The sequence below is a fragment of the Mobula hypostoma genome, chromosome 13 (assembly GCF_963921235.1).
Source record: "Mobula hypostoma chromosome 13, sMobHyp1.1, whole genome shotgun sequence".
Classification (NCBI taxonomy): Eukaryota; Metazoa; Chordata; class Chondrichthyes; order Myliobatiformes; family Myliobatidae; genus Mobula; species Mobula hypostoma.
Genome location: NC_086109.1, coordinates 10,032,742 through 10,052,261, shown reverse-complemented (window position 1 = coordinate 10,052,261; position 19,520 = coordinate 10,032,742). Strand labels below are relative to the sequence as shown.

The window sequence follows — 19,520 nt, the reverse complement described above, 5'->3', positions numbered from 1 at the left end:
CTTAACCTATGATATCTAGTTCATCTCACCCAACCTGAGTGGAAAAAGCCTGCTTGAACTGACCCTATCTATACCCTTCATAATTTTGTATACCTCTATCAAATCTCCTCTCAATCTTCTCCACTCCAAGGAATAAAATATGTATAATAGATTATATATATAAATAATCTCAGTTTTTATTATTATGTATTACAATATACTGCTGCAGCATTACAACAAATTTCACGACAAATGCCAGTGATAATAAACCTGATTCTGATAAAATCCTAACCTATTCAATCTTACTCCACATTCCAAGTCCTCAAGTCCTGGCAACATCCTTGTTCATTTTCTCTTCACTTTTTTGATCTTATTGGTATCTTTCTTGTAAGTAGGTGACCAGAACTGCACACAATGCTCTAAGTTAGGCCTCACCAACGTCTCATACAAATTCAACATTACATCCCGACTGATGTACTCAGTACAGAATCGGAATCAAAATTAGATTTAATATCACTGGCATACTTTATGAAATTTGTTAACTTTGCAGCAGCAGTACAATGCAATACTTGATAATATAGAAAAAGATAATCAATTACAGTAAGTATATATATGTATATTAAGTACTTGTAGTTAAATTAAATATAGTGCAAAAACAGAAATAATAAAAGTGAGGTAGTGTCCAAGGGTTCAATGTCCATTTAGGAATCAGATGGCAGAGGGGAAGAAGCTGATCTTGAATCACTGAGTGTGTGCCTTCAGGCTTCTGTACCTCCTCCCTGATGGTAACAATGAGAAGCGGGCGTGTCCTGGATGAAGGGGGTCCTGAGTGATGGACACTGACCTTCTGAGTCACCACTCTTTGACGATATCTTGGATACTATGGAGGCTAGTACTCAAGATGGAGCTGAATAATTGTAGAACTTTATGTAGCTTCTTTCGATCCTGTGTAATAGCACCCCCCCCATACCAGACTGTGATGCAGCCTGTCAGAATGCTCTCCACAGTACGTCTGTTGAAGTTTTTGAGTGTTTTAAGTGACAAACCAAACCTGATTTTGTTTCTGATTCATGGGTTCAATGTCCATTGAGAAATCAGATGGCAGGTGGGAAGAAACTGTTCCTGAATCGCTGATTTATGAAGGCCATTGTGCTCTTTATTATCCTGTCTACCTGCAACACCACTTTCAAGGAATCATGGACCTGTATTCCCAGACAGCTCTGTTGTACCATAATCCTCATTAAAAGTAAAGAATTCTTGTTTATGGTTCCTTGGGAATGTTGTGTGCTTGAGGCTATGTGCATATGATGCTTCAGCAAGATGTTTTTCATTATCCTTGTGCTTACACGTACAATAAATTTGACTCTTGAATGTGACCTCCAGCTATTACTTCACAAAATAACGACACATGGGATCCTGGTAATATATTATATTTATTATTATTTCATTGGCATATAATAGTATTTATCAGTTAAATAACAGTTGCATGTATTTCACATTGGAGTGCAGCAAAACATTACATTATTACTTCAATAATGATATACTTCATAATTATGAGTATGATAAGCCCTACCCATTTCCTGTTTCGTCAGTTTAGCTTACTTTGAGATGACGTAGCCATGAATTAACTGGACATATGACTAAAAATGAGAGAATGACACAGGAGAGGGTTTTGCTCTAAGGTTAGACAGTGACTAGGGGACAACAGCTATGGTGCTTAATTGGGGACCTTCTGTATAACAGCCACATAAGGTTTAAGGAAGGCACACGTTGAAGTTTACTTCACCAACCCTGTATTCCACTGGATGTGCGTTGCCCCAAGTTACTACTGGGGTGGGGAGGGAGGGGGCAGGGAAAGAGGGGCATGGAATAAATTAAATCATTTCAACTTCACCATCTTTTAATGCTCTTCTAAGTAGCTTGGATGATGGGTTCTCTCTTGTGCTGTATTCATCGCCATTTCAAATGTCTGGAGTCGCTCGATCGCAGTCAGAGCATTCCACCTGACCTGTCCGGGCTAGGCAAGGACATACAATATCTGGGACTGCCATCATTAATGCTCTCCATTGGGTGGTAAGCATCAGGATCTGTTGTGTTTGCACTTCTTCATTGCCATTTTGCCTGTGGACACTGCCCATGTGCAGTGCTTTAATGAACACCTTCAACTCTTTTGTAAGCCTTCATGTCACAAGTGACCTTCGGCTGAAGTATTTTGAACACACTCTTCCTAAAGTACTGGTATTTAAAGTGGGAGCCCAATCTTCCTGTACATCAACCCGTAAGACCATAAGACATAGGAGCAGCATTAGGCCATTCAGCCATCGAGTCTGCTCTGCTATTCCATCATGGCTGATTTATTATCCCTCTCAACCCTGTTCTCCTGCCTTCTCCCCAAAACCTTTGACGCCCTTATTTATCAAGAATCTATCAACCCCACTGATTCCTGAGGATCTCCGGCCCAATGACCGCTCGACATGGAGTAGGATCTCAGGAGACGATACCTGGAGTCTCTTCATCGAAGCCCCTGCATAGAGGGTGGAAGGGGTGGACCATCTCCCAATCTATCCACTTGCCCTCCCAATCAAGCACCTCCTGCCCCACCTGCGGCAGAGACCGTGAGGAGTTCCGCATTGGCCTGACTGGCCATCTCAGAACCTTCAGCGGGAGCAAGTCATTCTCGAACCTGAGGAACTGACTAAGAGAAAGACGTAAGACCTCTGGCATCTCTACATGGCAAAGAGAGATACCAGGCACACAGGATATCAACCAAGTACAATAGCATCGTATTTTCACACGTGTCAAATTAGAAGGTTTCACACAAGCATGGGGAAGACTTGTCCATTCCTTGTGCATTAAATAAGAAATAGCTACTACAACCAAGAAAGAGTCTTTAACTAACAACTGGTGCCTGCACATTCTACCCTTTTCTGTATCGCCCTGTGTATCAGAAGCCAGTGCAAAGCACTTTACAATACACATTTAACAAGTTATTTGATCCGAAAGCACTTTTGGCTTCGAATTCCAATCACTTGCATTTGATCTTCAGGGTTTCCAGACATGTTCACAGAATTGTATGATCTGCAATGCTGCTGTCGAACATGGTTCCAAACATGACCTGTGGGAAGAAGGAGAAAGACCTTGAAAGCAAACTGTTCATTGCAGTCTGACCCTCTCCAAAAGGTACAATACATAAACACAAGAGATTTTACAGATGCCAGAAATCAAGGGTAACGCACACAAAGTGTCAGAGGAACTCCGCAGATCAGGCAGCATTTATGGGAAGAATAGAGAGTCAACGTTTCGGGCCAAGTTGCTTCAGCAGGAGTGGAACAGAAGAGGGCAGAAGCCAGAATAATAAAGTGCAGGGAGAGGAAAAAGAACCATCTTAATCAAGGGTCTTGGCTCAAAATGTCAAAATACTGTCCTCTTCTTTTACACTCCTGATGAAGGATCTCAGCCCAGAATGTTGACTCTTCATTCCGTTCCATAGATGCAGCCTGACCTGCTATGTTCCTCCAGAATTTAGTGTGTGTTACACTAGTAAATCTGCTACTTATTGTTTCCCTTTGTCGAAGTGGAGAAAAAAATATACTTTAATGACCTCTTGTCAAAATTAGCACTGTTTTGTATATAACTAAAGTAGTATAAGACAGAAGTCCATAAGATATAGGAGGAGAATTAGGCCATTTAACCCATCAGGTCTGCTCCATCATTACATCATGGCTGATTTATTATCCCTCTCAACCCCATTTTCCTGCCTTCTCCTTGTAACCATTGATGCCCTGACTAATCAACAACCGTCTCCCTGTGAATCAATATCAGATAGTTTATCAAATTAAATCAAGGATCAAGGATCAAAGATCAAGGATGGAAGATGAAGGATCAAGGAACAACTTTATTCATACACATTTAAGCATATTAGGAATTTGCTGTGCTGTGTTGGTCAGGGTGTGACATGCAACAACAACAGTCAACAATTATAAAGAGTAGATAATTATATAAAATATAGCTAGAAGTATGGATATGGAATAAAATGTGCTTAAATACATAAAGACCAGCATGTATTTTCAATGTAAACAGCTTTATAAAAACTGGTTTAAAGTGTTTACAGTGCAGTGATTGGTAATAGATAGAGGGGGGTGGGGGCTAACTAGAACAGCCGATCTGATTAACTGCCTGGAGGAAGAAACTGTTGAAAAAGTGTGAAGTTTTTGTTAGTCCTCTAGTGCTTTCCAGAAAGGAGCTTCTGGAAAAGGCATTTTGTTGGGAGGGTAGAGTCTGCAATAATTTTTTCCTGCCTGTTTCTTTGTGTACTAAACATATACAAGTCCTGCAGTGGTGATCCACAGTCTACCAGCAGTTATTCTTGGTGTGTATAAATCCTCATTACATTTACTGTGTATGAAAAATACCTTTTCACTTCAATCCCCACAGCCTTATCTCTTATTTTGAATCCGTGACCCCTAGTTCTAGAATCCAGGGCCAGGAGAAAAAATTGCCTCACCCTTAGAATGTTGGATTCTGTAATAGATTCGGAAATTTCAATGGGATATTCTCTCATTTTTCTAAACTCCAGAGAATACAGTTTCAATCTACTCAAGCAACACACATAAAAGTTGCCGAGACTTCAGGACAAAGAGTCTTGGCCCGAAATGTCGACTGTACCTCTTCCTAGAGATGCTGCCTGGCCTGCTGCATTCACCAGCAACTTTTATGTGTCTTGCTTGAAATTCCAGCATCTGCAGATTTCCTTGTGTTTGCGTCAATCTACTCAATCTCTCTTCATAACACAAGGACACCATCAATAGGACTGGTGAATCCGGGTATATTTTTTTTCATTGGTAAGTGGTCCTTTTCTTTGTAAAGATTCCAAAGGTGACAAGGGAACAGAGAGGAGTGAGGTAGATTGCCAGGCTGAGTAGTATTACTACAGTAAGCTCGCACTCAACCAGATCAAGGAACATATTGTGGACTTCTTCAAGGGGAGGTTTGGAGAAAACACACCAGTCCTCACTGAGCGGTCAAAGGTGGAAAGGGTAAGCATTTTCAAGTTGGTGTTGGGTTAAACAGTAAAATAATTAAGTTTAACTGTGTTAAGTTTGATTGGAAATGCCAAAAATAACACCAACTCCCTGAAGGAAAACTATCCATTCCCTAAAAGTGAATTGCCTTCAACCCAGAAATAGAAAGTCATAAATTGGAGAGCTTTAGCAGATGGAATTTAATCCTAACAAGCAAGAGGTGGCAAATTTTGGGAAGTCAAATAGCAGTAGACCATGCACAGCAAATGGCAGGGCACCAAGGAGTGTTGATGATCTTCAGGTTCAAGTCCATAGTTCCTTGAAAGTGGCAACACAAAATCATCAAAGATCCCCACCATCTGGACCATGCATTCTTTTTTTGACATTTTGTCAACAGGCAGGAGGTACAGAAGCCTGAAGTCTTACACTACCAGGTTCAAAAACGGCTACTTCCCTTCAACCATTCGGTTCTGAACCAACTAGTAATACCCTAATAGTATTTGACAACACTGTTCCCACTTTGATAACTTTGCACTAAAATAGGGTTTTTTTTATCCTAATAGTGTTCTTTCTTGTAAAAAAAGTTGTTTTTAATTTATGCTTTTCTTGTGAATGCTGCTTATCTGATGCCATGAATGTGTGTGATGCTGCTGTAGGATTTTCATTGCACCTACGCATACACACAATTGTGTATATGACAATAATCTCCACTTTGAGGGCTAGATAGATTGGTGAAGAAAGCAAATCATACGCTTGCCTTCACAGGAATAAAAATACAAATACTGGCATGTTTCGTTGCAACTTTACAAAACACGTGGTCTGCACTTGGAGCACTGTGCACAGTCCTGGTCACTGCACTAAAGGAAAGATGTGGTTATGCTGGAAAGGTTGCAGAGGAGATTCACCAGAATATTTCCTGAATTAGTGATTGTTAGCTAATGTGATAAATCAGATAGGCTGGGTTATTTTTTTCTGAAGGAAGCTAAAGAGTGACCTAACAGATTGTCAATATTATGAAAGGCATGGATAGTCAGAAGCTTTTGCCATTGGTACAGGTAATAAAACCAAGGAGCATAGATGAAGGTGAGAGGAAGAAGATTGAATTGAATTCTAATCCATAAAATGAAAATGCATGTTGAAAATGAATCTCAGAGTAGTATATGGTACATGGTGACATACACTCAGTGGCTACTTCATGAAGTACCTTCTGTACCTAATAAAGTGGTCACTGAGAACTTTATGGTTTTCTGTGGTTGTAATGTGCATTCCGAGATGCTTTTCTGCACACTATTTTTGTAATGTGTGTTTATTTGAGTTACTGTTGCCTTCCTGTCAGCTTGAACCAGTCTGGCCATTCTCCTCTGACCTCTCTCAGTAAAAAGGCATTTTCGCCCACAGAACTGCTGCTCACTAGATGATTTTTGGTTTTCACACCATTCTCTATAAACTCTAGAATCTGTTGTTTGTGAAAATCCCAGGAGATCAGCAGTTTCTGAGATAATCAAACCTCCCCATCTGGCACCAACAATCATTCCACAGTGAAAGTGACTTAGATCATATTTCTTCCCCATTTTGATGTTTGGTTAGAACAAGTGAACCTCTGGACCATGTCTGCATACCTTTATGCATTGAGTTCCTACCATATGATTGGCTGATTGGATATTTGAACTAATGAGCAGATATACATGTGTACCTCATAAAGTGACTATTGAATATATACATACTTGATGATGAACTTACTTTGAACTCTAACCATATTTTCCAATAAAATAAACTCTTGACCTCATGATCTAGCTCATCATGGACTTACACCTTATTGTTTACCTGCACTGCACTTTCTCTGGAGCTTTTACACTTTTTTCTACATTGATATTGTCTACCTTAATACAAAGATTTGATTTGTAGGAATAATTTGAAAGACAAACTTTTCACTCTATCTTGATACATCAAATTTCAAAACTCAAAGTTCAAAGTAAATTTATTATCAACGTACATACAGTATGTCACCACATATAAGATTCATTTTCTTGTGGGCATACTCAATAAATCTGGTAACCACAGTATAATCAATGAAAGATCACACCAAAAGGGCACTCAACCAGTGAGCAAAAGACAACAAACTGAGCAAATACAAAAAGAAAGAAATAATAATAATAAATAAAGAAGCAATAAATATCAAGAACATGAGAGGATGAGTCCTTGGAAGTAAGTCCATTGGTTGTGGGATCGGTCCAGTGATTGGGCAAGTGAAGTTAAGCAAAGTTATCCCCTCTGATTCAAGAGCCTGATGATTCAGGGGCAATAATTATTCCTGAACCTGGTGGTGTGACTCCTGAGGCTTCTTTACCTCCTTCCCAATGGCAGCAGTGAGAAGAAAGTGTGAGCTGGGTGGCGGGAGTTCCCGATGATGGATGTTGGTTTCCTGTGACAGTGATCCATGTAGATGTGCTCAATGGTGGGGAGGGCTTCACCGGTGATGGACTGTGCTGTATCCATTACTTTATGTAGGATTTTCCATTAAAAGATATTGGTGTTTCCATACCAGGCTGGAGTGCAACCAGTTAATCTTCTCTCCACCACATATCTATAGAAGTTTATCAAAGTTTTAGATGCCATGTTGAATCCTCACAAACTCCTAAGGAAGTAGATACACTGGAGTGCTTTCTTCATGATTACACTTACGTGCTGGGCCCAGGACAGGTCCTCTGAACTGATAACACGGAGGAATTTTAAGTTGCTGACCCTTTCCACCTCTGATCCCCCAATTAGGACTGGTAATCAGCTCTTTGGTCTTGCTGATACTGAGTGAGAGGTTGATGTTGTGGCACCACTCAGCCAGATTTTCAGTCTCCCTCCTATATGCTGATGCGTCACTACCTTTGCTTTGGCCTATGACAGTGTTGTTGTCAGCAGACTTAAATATGGCATTGGAGCTGTGCTTAGCCACACAGGCATAAGTGTAATGCAAGTAGAGCGGGTCTAAGCACATAGCCCTGTGCATCTGTGTTGATGGAGATTATTGAGGAGATGTCGCCAATCCAAACTGACTGAGGTCTGCAAGTAAGGAAATCGAAGTTCCAATTGCACAAGGAGGTATTGAGGCCAAGGTCTTGAAGTTTAGTGATTAGTTTTGAGGAATGATAGTGTTGAATGCTGATCTGTAGGCGATAAAGAACACCCTGATGTATGCATCTTTGCTGTCCAGATGTTCCAGGGTTGGGTGAGAAGCCAACCTAATTGCATCTGCTATGAACCTGTTGTGCTGGTAGGCAAATTGGAGCAGATCCAAGTCATTTCTCAAGCAGGAGTCGATATGTTTCATCACCAACCTCTCAAAACACTTCATCACAGTGGACGTAAGTGCTACTGGATAATAGTTATTGAGGCAGGCTACCACGTTCTTCTTGGACACTGGTATAATTGAAGCCTGCTTGAAGCAGGCAGATACCTCAGACTGCTGAAGCGAGAGGTTACAGATCTCAGTGAACACTCCAGACATTAATAGATCAATCCCAACTTACAATTCCAAATTCTGGATGTGTGATGTCTAAGTGGTCAGTGTTGTAGATGGTAAGGACAGTCTCTCCACTCTTGTGGAGAAGGTAAGTTGATGCTGAATAAACAGTGGGAGCAGAAAGTATCACTGGTTCTTACCTGCTCCAAATCCCGGTTGTTATCGTTTTCATCACTTGACACGTCCTCGTTCATATAGATCGCTGCAGAACCCGGAACCTGGAGGGCAGCAACAGAGCAGAGCTTTTAGAAGTGTGGGTGAAATATAATGGTAGTTGTGTAGCTATAGTTGAGTTACCAGTTATAATTCAGTGAGTAGCACTCTCACCTCCTGAGTCACAAGACTCTGGGGACCAAGTCCACTCCTGAGAGTGGAACTCAGAAAGTTAGGCTGACTTATGGACCAGACGGCACTGTTATTTGGATGGGATGACTAACTGAGAGCTGGGATATATAAGATTCAGGGGCAGCGTTGATAAGGTCTACTGTGGTGCGCACTCTCCTGTCTACATCAATTGGGCAGAAGTTGGGTTGATCGAGAGCTTCAAGGTCCTATAAGGGACCATTACCAGTAGTCTGTCCTAGCCCAACCAGAGATTACATTGTCAAGAATGTGCTCACCAATGCTTCTACTTCCTCAGGAGGCGAGAGGAATTTTCCACGTCTGCATTGACCCTCAGCAACTTTTATCAAAGAACCATCGGAAGCAACTTCTGGATTTATCATACTTGGTATGGCATTTGCTCTGCCCATGATGGCAAGAAACAGCTTCTATCCCACTGCTATTGTGCTCTTGTATGATAAGATAGACGCTTGAACTCACAAGCTACCTTGTTATGATCTTGCACTTTACTGTCTACCTGCACTGCACCTTCTCTGCAGCTGTTATACTTTATTCTGCATTGTTATTGTTTTACTTTGTTCAACTGCTGTAATGAAATGATTTGTACGAATAGTATGCAAGACAAGGTTTCTGCTGTACTTTGGTACATGTAGCAACCATAATAAACCAATATTTGACTTTTCATATCTGCTGGCTTCCTACTTTGTCTGACATCTTCCAGCCTTACAACCCTCCTTGAACTCTGCACTCTGACACCTTCTGCACATTTGATTTCTTCTGCCACCTCTGATGAAGTCCAGGCTTTCGGCTACCCTATAGCATTCTCTCATTTGACCTCTGCCCCTCTCTACCACTGACTACGTTCCCTCAAGCAGTACAAGCTTCCACTACCTGCCTTTTCCAATCTTGCTTTCTACAGACCGCACTCCCTGAAAAGCACATAAATTTGCAAGATAGAGCTGCTAACTTGTGATCCGCAGAATTTTGTAAGCATTACAATAGAAATCCAGATCAGCCATCAAAACAGTAATCTAACTGTTACTCGCCCGTGTCTTGGGCTGTTAGACCTAATAATTTCACATTGACACAAGCGCTGGGAAATATCACATTACTTCCCTGATAAAGGGCTGGAAATATTCTGAGCGGTGGGTGGAATAGATCACCTAATCTGAGGTCTGAGGAAAGACATCCTTGCCATAGAGGGAGTACTAAGAAGGTTCACCAGGTTGATTCCTGGGATGGCAGGACTTACATATGATGAAAGACTGGATCGACTAGGCTTATACTCTCTGGAATTTAGAAGATTGAGGGGGGATCTGATTGAAACGTATAAAATCCTAAAGGGATTGGACAGGCTAGATGCAGGAAGATTGTTCCCGATGTTGGGGAAGTCCAGAATGAGGGGTCACAGTTTGAGGATAAAGGGGAAGCCTTTCAGGACCGAGATGAGAAAAAACTACTTCAGACAGAGAGTGGCGAATCTGTGGAATTCTCTGCCACAGGAAACAGTTGAGGCCAGTTCATTGGCTATATTTAAGACGGAGTTAGATAAGGCCCTTGTGGCTAAAGGGATCAGGGGGTATGGAGAGAAGACAGGTATAGGGTTCTGAGTTGGATGATCAGCCATGATCGTACTGAATGGCGGTGCAGGTTCGAAGGGCCGAATGGCCTACTCCTGCACCTATTTTCTATGTTTCTATGTTTCTATCACGTGTAAATAACATTGATGCAACAAGAGGAGTTGCTATCTCATAGCTTCGGGTTTAATTCTGACCTTTGACACTGTCTATATGGAGTCTGCATGTTTTCCCTGTGACTGTGTGAGATTACCTTGGGTGCACAGGCTTCCTCCCACACCCCAAAGACGTGTGGTTTGGTGGGTTAACTCGCTGTTGTGAATCATCCCCAGTGCATGGGTAGAATCTGTGTGTGCGTGTGTCTGTGCGTGTCTGCATGCGTGGAGGGGAGAGGGCTACAGGGAATTTGGGGAGAATAAAGTGAGTGGACGTTTAGTATAAATGATACTCAGTGGTTATCCTGGACATGATGGGCCGAAAAGCCTGATACATGATGGAAGGAAGAGCCTAGTTCCCTGCTGAATGACAACACGAAACAAGGAGATTATGCTGAAGCTTTATATGACACCAGTCAGGCCGCACTTGAAGTACTGTCAACAATTTTGGACCCCATATCTCAGAAACGATGTAATATCACTGGAGAGATCCCAGAGGAGGTTCATGAGGATGATTCCAGGAATGAAGGGGTTAACATATGAGGAGCGTCTGGCAGCTTTGGGCCTGTACTCACTGGAATCCGTGGAGATCCCATCGAAACCTACTGAATGTTGAAAGGACTAGATAAGGTGGACGATGAGAGGATGTTTCCTCTGGTGGGGGTATCCAGCACGAGAGGGGACAGCTTCAAAATTGAAAGGTGACCTTTTAGAACAGAAGTATGGAGGAATATTTTTTAAGCCAAAAACTGGTGAATCTGTGGAATGCTTTGCCACAGACTGCAGTGGAGGCCAAGTCTGTGGGTATGTTTAGAGCAGAAGTTGATAGGTTCATGATTGGTCGGGATATGGTGAGAGGGCAGGTGTATGAGGTTGAATGGGATCTGGGATCAGCCATGATGAAATGGCGAAGCAGACTCGATGGGCTGAATGGTCTATTTCTGCTCCTATATCTTATGGTCTTATGAGAGAGGGCAGCACTGCCGACTTGTGTTGCTTTGAAGTGGAAATAATATTACCCTTCACTTGATGTTTACAATTACAGGAAGTTCACATTTATAAGGAGCAACATCCATCATCGTCATGGACCCCATCATTCAGACCACACTCTCTCTTTTGCTGCTCCTACCAGGAAGGAAGTACAGGAACCCCAGATCCCACACCACCAGGATCAGGAACAGTTATTAACCTTCAACCATCAGACTCCCGAACCACTCATCTCAACACTGAACTGATTCTGCAAACTATAGCCTCATTTTCAAGGTCTCTTCAAGTCAAGTTCTCAACATTATTTACTTTTATTTTATTATTGGCATAATTTGTCTTCTTTTGTACATTGGTTGTTTGACAGTCTTAGTTTATGTATAATTTTTCATAAGTGTTATTACATCTATTTATTTTCCTGTGAATGCCTGTAAGGAACAAAGTAGTGTATGGTGACATATGTACTTTGATAATAAATTTACTTTGACTTTGAAGTGGTCAGTGGGGAAGGAATTCAAGTCCTGCCCCATTCTTGAGTCAGAGGAGGACTACTCCCAACCAGTAGGGTTGAAATCTACTGTGTAACCGACACTTTCTCAATCTCCACTAGCGCTCCCACCTCAGAAAGAAAGTTTGTTTGTTCAATATGTGCTGTGTCGTATGACGTGGGCAATCATGTCTTTGATCGTAATTGTTCTTGGCAAATCTTTCTACAGAAGTGGTTTGCCACTGCCTGCTTCTGGGCAGTGTCTTTACGAGACGGGTGACCTCCAGCCGTTATCAATACTCTTCAGAGATTGTCTACCTGGCATCAGTGGTCGCATAACCAGGACTTGTGATGTGCAGCAGCTGCTCATACGACCATCCGCCACCTGCTTCCATGGCTTCAGATGACCCTGATCGGGCGGGCTAAGCAATTGCTATACCTTGCCCAAGGGTGACCTGCAGGCTAGCGGAGGGGAGGAGTGCTTTACACCTCCTTTTGTAGAGATGTATTTCTACCCTGCCACCCACAGAAAGGAAGTAGGCTCCTTTAAATTTACAAATCTGGGACTAATAATGCTCCCAAAGGAAATACAAGCATTTGCTTTAGGTCCTTGAGATACCCCTCCCCAAGCCTATTTTCAGTCTGATAAATGTTTGAACTGTTGTCCCTGTGGTGACGGAGAGACTGTCAGAGCGTGTTTCTGCCTAAAAAGCTTCCCCTCCCTCCTTCTCTCTTTTTCCAATGGACATTTAGGCTTCCTTCCCTCTCACCCCTTCTCTTCTCCTCATCTCTTCCACCTATCACCTCTCAGCTTCTCACACCATCCCCCTCCCCCAACCACCCACCTTCCCCCTCACCTGTTCTCACCTATCACCTGCCAACTTGTAATCCTTCCACAAACAAGAGAAAATCTGAAGATGCTGGAAATCCAAACAACACACACACACAAAGGGTTGTGGCCTGAAATGTTGACTGTACTCTTTTCCATTGATGCTGCCTGGCCTGCTGAGTTCCTCCAGTATTTTGTGTGTGTAGCTTGTACTCCTTACCCACCTCCCCCCTCCCACCCTCCACCCACCTTCTTATTCTGGCTTCTGTTCCTATCCTTTCCAGTCCCGATGAAGGGTCGCTGCCCAAAATGTCAGCTGTCCATCCCCTCCACAGATGCTGCCTGACCTGCTTTGTGTGATTCTGTAATGATGACCAGATAATTTCTTTCCCCCTGGGTGATCTGGTTAAGGATAACTGTTGGCTGAAACATGACAGGGGGGAGATAATCCCCTGCTCTCCTCCCTAGTGGTGCGTATCCACCCGCAAGTACAGACCAGTTATCAAGTCCTGTGGCGGGCCTGCTCAGAGTTTGGGGAGAAAGGGAAAAATAAATGAGAACTTGTCCTTCCACTTCCTGCCAGTTGGTGGCAGTCAAGTGGTGGGACGCCTTTGAAACCCTGGATTGGCTCGCAGGATGGGACAGTATATGGAAAGTGTGTTGGCGAGCCATTGAATCATCCAGATGTTGAAGGGTACAGATCAAGTACTGAAAGATGGCATTAATATGGATGAGTGGTCCATGTCGATATGATGGGCCAAATAGCCTGTTTCACTGCTGTATCACTCCATGATATAAGACCATAAGATAGAGGAGCAGAATTGGGCCCCTTGGCCCATCAAGTCTGCTCTTCCATTCCATTGTGGCTGCTTTATTTTCCCTCACAATCTCACATCCTGCCTTCTCTCTGTAAACTTTGATGCCCTTACCAATCAAGAATCTATCAACCTCCAATTTAAATATACCCAATAGCTTCTATGGCAAATCTTTTCCAATCTCTCTCTATAAATAAAGCCTTCTATTCCAGGCAACGTCCCAGTGGATCTCCTTGGCACTCTGTCCAATACATCCCTCCCATGGTGTAACAACCTCAACTGCACACTATACATGCAGCCTAACCTGCGTTTGTAAAGTTGCTGAAGTGCTGAGGGACAACTTCAGTATTGCTGTTTGAAGGTTAAACTAATCTTCTAAGATTATCTTTATTGGTCCATGTAGGTCAAAACATGCAGTGAAATGCGTCATTTGCGTCACCAACCAACACAGTCCAAGGAAGTGCTGGGGGGGGCGGGGGGCAGCCCGTAAGTGCTGTACCAACATAGCAATCCCACAAATTACGAACCCTAAACCGTACATCTTTGGAATGTGGGAGGAAATTGGAGTACCCGGAGGAAACTCATGCGGTCACAGGGAGAACGTACAAACTCCTTACAGGCAGCGGTGGGAATCGAACCCACATCGCTGGCACTGTAAAGCATCGTGTTTACTCTTCGCTACCGTGCTATACTCTTTAACGGATATTTTGAACGTTAAAAATGAACCCCTGACTTCACAATCTATCTCGCCATGGCCCTTGTGCCTTATTTTTGACCTGCACTGCATCTGGCTCTAACTTTAACATTTAATTCTGTACTCTGTTTGTTACACACACACGCAAATGGGAGCCTATATAAATGTGAGCACTCCCAGAGAGAAACACCAACAACTGTGCGCTGAGGATGTCACCTTGACTGGTGATGAAACGTCTGCAAGCTAATTGCCAAGCTCGGCGAACTCCACAACCTCCACCCGAGCTACCAATATTCACCACCATCCAAAACATACAAAGTGCTGGAGGAACTCAGCAGGCCAGGCAGAGAGGAATAAACATTCAATATTTCAGACCCTTCATAAGGACTAGGGATGGCAATAAAAATATCAACTCTTTATTTTCTTCCAAAGATAGTTCTTAATATGATTTCAAATTGTTTTTAAAACTTTCTGAAAGTCTGGGACCTGTGGAGGCACTGGAAGGGCTGGACAGCTTTGACAGGTGGCAGACCTGAGCCTTGCAGAGGAAGTTAGTGGGCAGGGGCACTCACAATGGAGAGCAAAACACAAAAATCTGGAGGCACTCAGCCAGTCAGGCAACATCAGGGGTGGGAAATGCACAGTCAGCGTTTTAGGTCGAGACCCTTCAACAGGGCTGGAGAGAAAGAGGGGAGACAGTCAGAATAAAAGAGTGGGGTGTGGGGGTTGGGGGAGAGTGGGGGCTTGTCACTACGGTCCAGGATAGATAGTCAGCTGGATCCAGATAAGGCAGATTGAAGAAAAGGGGGTGTGAGAGCACAGCTTACAAGCAGCTCCCTCACAGAATCTCCGTGTTGAATTGTTCAGCTCAAAAACACATTTTCTCAAATTCTATTTACAATGAACACCAACTTCTCTAATTTTCAATAATTTTTCCATCTTCCCCTTCTTACTTTTGCAATCCCCATTCTGGTTATCATCTCACTCGTTGTCTTCTCCTCACTTGTCCATCACCTCCCTCTGGTTCTCCTCCTTCTTCCCTTTACTCCCATGGTCCACTCTCCCCTCCTATCCGATTCCTTCTTCTTCAACCCTTTAATTCAACTACATATCTCCTCCCAGCTTCTCACTTCATCCTCCCTCCCCACCCATTCACCTTCCCCCCTCAGCTGGTCTCACCTATCATCTGCTATCTGGTATTCCTTCCACCTTCATATTCTGGCTTCTTCCCCCTTCCTTTCCAGTCCTGTCGAAGGGTCTCAGCCTGAAACACTGACTGTTAATTAATTTCCATAGGTGCCGCCTGACCTGCTGAGTTCTTCCGGCATTTTGTGTGTGTTGTTCCATTTATATTGGTCTTCAGTTTGATCTAAGCTTTCATTACGTTTCCCAGACAGCAAACATATTGCCACGAGGCACAGAGTGATCAAGTTCAGGCCACTGAGGTCATCTGAATGCTGAGTTTCTATCCGCATACCAAAGCTAGTATTTGTTCTGCCCTGTTGTACCGTGTGATGCACACAGCTGTACATTGTTTGCTTACCGTCATTAGATCACAAAGCTCCAATCATATACAAGCAACATGTAATGCTGAGGCTTTAAAAGGCATTGGTCAGATCACACTTGGAGTATTCTGAGTAGCTTTGAACCATATGTACTGCACTTTGTGTGCCACAGTTCCGGAGGAGACACCAAATTGCGTAGGGGGAGAGAAAGATTAAAAGGAGAGAGTGGGGGCAGTTGGCACATGTATGGTGTCACAGGTCCTGAGCAGACATTGGATTGTGTGGAGGGTAAGAGAGTTTAAGAGAAGTGAGTGGGAGCAGTTGACACATTTTGCATACCACAGTTCCTGAGGAGACATTGGATTGTATAGAGGGAGAGAGAGTTTAAAAAGAGTGAGCGGGGGCCACCGGCACATTTTGCGTGCCATGATTCCTGAGGAGACATTGGATTGTGCATAATTAGGCGCTTGGCAAACTGATTAAAAACACTTAATCAGTTTCCTTAATCAGTTCTGCACATAGTAGCCCCAGAGAGAGAGTGGGATACTAGATCTCCAATTAGAGAATGAGACAGGGCAGCTGACAGAAGTTTGCGTAGGGGAACACTTAGCAGCTCGTGATCACAATGTCGTTAGTTTCAAATTAATTAAGGAAAATGATACAGTATGTCTGGCTATCGCTTTGAGATTCTAAATTGGAGAAAGGCCAATTTTGATGGTATCGAAAAGGACCTGGCAAGTGTGGACTTGGACAGGTTGTTTTCTGGCAAAAGTGTACCTGGTAAGTGGGAGGCCTTCAAAAGTAAATTTTTGAGAGTACAGAGTTTGTATGTTCCTGCCAGAATAAAGGGCAAAGATAAGCACTTGAGTGAATCTTGTTTTTCAGGAGATGTTAAGGCCCTGGTTAAGAAGAGGGTGGCGGTGCATAGCAGGTATAGGCAGGCAGGAACAAATGAGGTCCATGACGAGTATAAGAAGTGAAAGAGAACTCTTAAGAAGGAAATCATGAGGGCTAAAAAAAAGGCATGAGGTTGCCCTAGCAGACAAGGTGAAGGAGAATCCTAAGGGGTTCTACAGATATATTAAGAGCAAAAGGATGGCAAGGGACAGAATTGGTCCTCTAGAAGGTCATCTGCCTATCACCCCACACCCACCCCATCTGGTGCCCCTCCTCTTTCCCTTTCTCCCGTGGTCCACTCTCCTTATCAGATTCCTTCTTCTTCAGCCCTTTATCTTTTCCACCTGTCATGTCCCAATACTCACTTCACCACCATTCCCCCACCCAGCCAGCTTCCCCCTCACCTATCAACTTCCAGCTTGCACTCATTACCCCCCCTCCACCTTCCTATTCTGACTTCTTCCCCCTTCCTTTCCAGTTCTGATGAGTGGTCTAGGCCTGAAACATCATCTGTTTATTCCCCTCCATAGATGCTGCCTGACCTGCCGAGTTCCACCAGCTCTGTGTGTGTGTTGCTCCCGATTTCCAGCAGACTCTCTTGTGTTTATGAACTAGGGAGGAGCCTGCTGGGGTTGATGGTGCCACATGCCTGTTACCCTTGGCTGCAGATGCAGGAGGTGCTGTCACAGTAGCCTTAGCAGCGAGAATCTGAGAGTTATGATACTGAAGGGATGGCAGAAAGGCTCTGGTGATGGTTTGGGAAGCAGAATGTAGGAGAATGTCCAAGTGGAAAGTTCAGGACTGGAAAATTTTGGGTCATCGAGCAACATAGCGGGGTACAGGCCCTTCAGCCCAACAAGTCCATGTCAACCCTGGTGCCTACCCAGCTAGTCCCAATTTCATGCACTCTGTCCTTCTCCCTCTAAGCCATGTCTATCCGCATACCTATCCAAGTGCTTCTTAAATGATACTATTGTACCTGCCTCAACCATTTCTCTGTGAAACCTATCGAATGTTGAAAGGTCTCAACAGTTTGGATGTGGGGAGGATGTTTCCTACGACAGGGGAGTTTAAGACAGGAGGACACAGCCTCAGAGTAAGGGATATCTACTTAGAACAGAGATGAGGAGGAACTTCTTTAGCCAGAGAGATAGATAGATAGATACTTTATTGATCCCAAAGGAAATTACAGTGTCATTGTAGCATTACAAGTGAACAGATACAGTATATAAATGTTTAAAGAGAAGTAAGAAGAAAAAAATAAGTTACCTCAAACAGTCTAACAGGAGGGGGTCATCACTTCCCCGGCTATAGGTTGACTCATTGTAGAGCCTAATGGCCGAGGGTAAGAATGACCTCGTATAGCACTCTTGGAGCAGCGCGGTTCTCTCAGTCTATTACTAAAAGTGCTCCTCTGTTCAGCCAAGGTGGCATGCAGAGGGTGAGAAACATTGTCCAGAATTTCCAGGACTTTCCGTAAGGTCCTTTGTTCTACCACAGCCTCCACTGTGTCCAGTTTGATCCCTATAACAGAGCCCGCCTTTCTAATCAGTTTATGGAGCCTGTTGGCATCACCCACATTGATGCCATTGCCCCCACCATATAGAAGATTGTACTGATGACAACAGACTGGTACAATATGTGAAGTAGAGGTCTGCGTACTCCAAAGGCCCTCAGTCTCCCCTGGCCCTTCTTGTACACAGAATCTGTGGAATTTATTGCCATAGATGGCTGTGGAAGCCAAGTCATTGGGTATATTTAAGGCTGTGGTTGACAGATTCTTGATTATTCAAGATGTAAAGGGATTTGGGGAGAAGGCAGGAGATTGGAACTGAAAAGAACGTGGATCAGCCATGATGAAATGGTGGAGCAGACTCAATGGGCCAAATGGCCTAATTCTGCTCCTGTATCTTATGGTCTTATTTCCTCTGGCAGTTTGTTCCATATACTCATCATCCTTCATGTGAAAAGGACATCTCTCAGGTCTCTTCTATATCTTTTCCCCTCACCCTAAACCCGAGAATTGGACAGGTCTACCCTGGGGGAAAGAGCGTTACCATCCACCTTATCTAAGTCTCTCATAATTTCAATTATAAGGTTGCTTAGAAAATATTCCAAATTTTGATTCACATTCTGGTTTGAGATCTGCAACATTTAGTAGAGGTAGTCACAATGACCAATTTAAATCTGTACTCATTGTCTCCTCCCACCAGTTCCACTAAAGTGCTTTTCTAAAGACAATCCCACTTCCTCAATTCTGATTTAGGAAGGGGAAACAATTGCAATGTTACAGCAGTCCTAAACTACCGTAGCTTTCTTGCCATAGGTTCAAAGGGCATGGAAACAGGCCCTTTGGCCCATGCAGGCCATGCTAGCGTCAATCATTCCTTAACACTAATCTCATTGTATTCTCCCCCTATTCCTATCAATTGGACTTGACCTCTCACTTAGATACAAGAGGCAACTAACTTTCCTGAATGTCTTTGGGATGTGGGAGGAAACTGGGGCACCAGGGAGTAAACCCACAAACGTGCAAACTCTGCACGGGAAGTATCCGAGGTTAGGATTGAACCCAGGATACTGGGGCTGTGAGGCAGCAGCTCTCCCAGCCATAGGACTGTGCCATTGTCTGCCACTGAGGGCTGGATCTTGTTGGCTAGATCCCATTAAGATTTTCCCACATCTTTGCTTGCCTTGGAGGAATGAGGAGGGGAGTGGGTG

The 19,520-nt window shown here is 43.5% G+C and overlaps 1 protein-coding gene across 4 annotated transcripts in view; it reads right to left on the bottom strand.

Moving 5' to 3' along the window:
• Window positions 1–1,399: 1,399 nt before the first annotated feature.
• Window positions 1,400–19,520, bottom strand: part of LOC134355415 (solute carrier family 26 member 9-like) — a 157,182-nt gene continuing 139,061 nt past the window's right edge. For all 4 annotated transcript variants that reach the window (XM_063065267.1, XM_063065263.1, XM_063065266.1 and 1 more), the window contains exons 20-21: window positions 8,655–8,732; window positions 1,400–3,094 (exon numbers count right to left, since the gene is read on the bottom strand). In XM_063065267.1, the coding sequence (XP_062921337.1) occupies window positions 3,041–3,094; window positions 8,655–8,732 (132 nt within the window). In that variant the 3' untranslated portion in view covers window positions 1,400–3,040. The remainder of the gene's footprint in view (window positions 3,095–8,654; window positions 8,733–19,520) is intronic.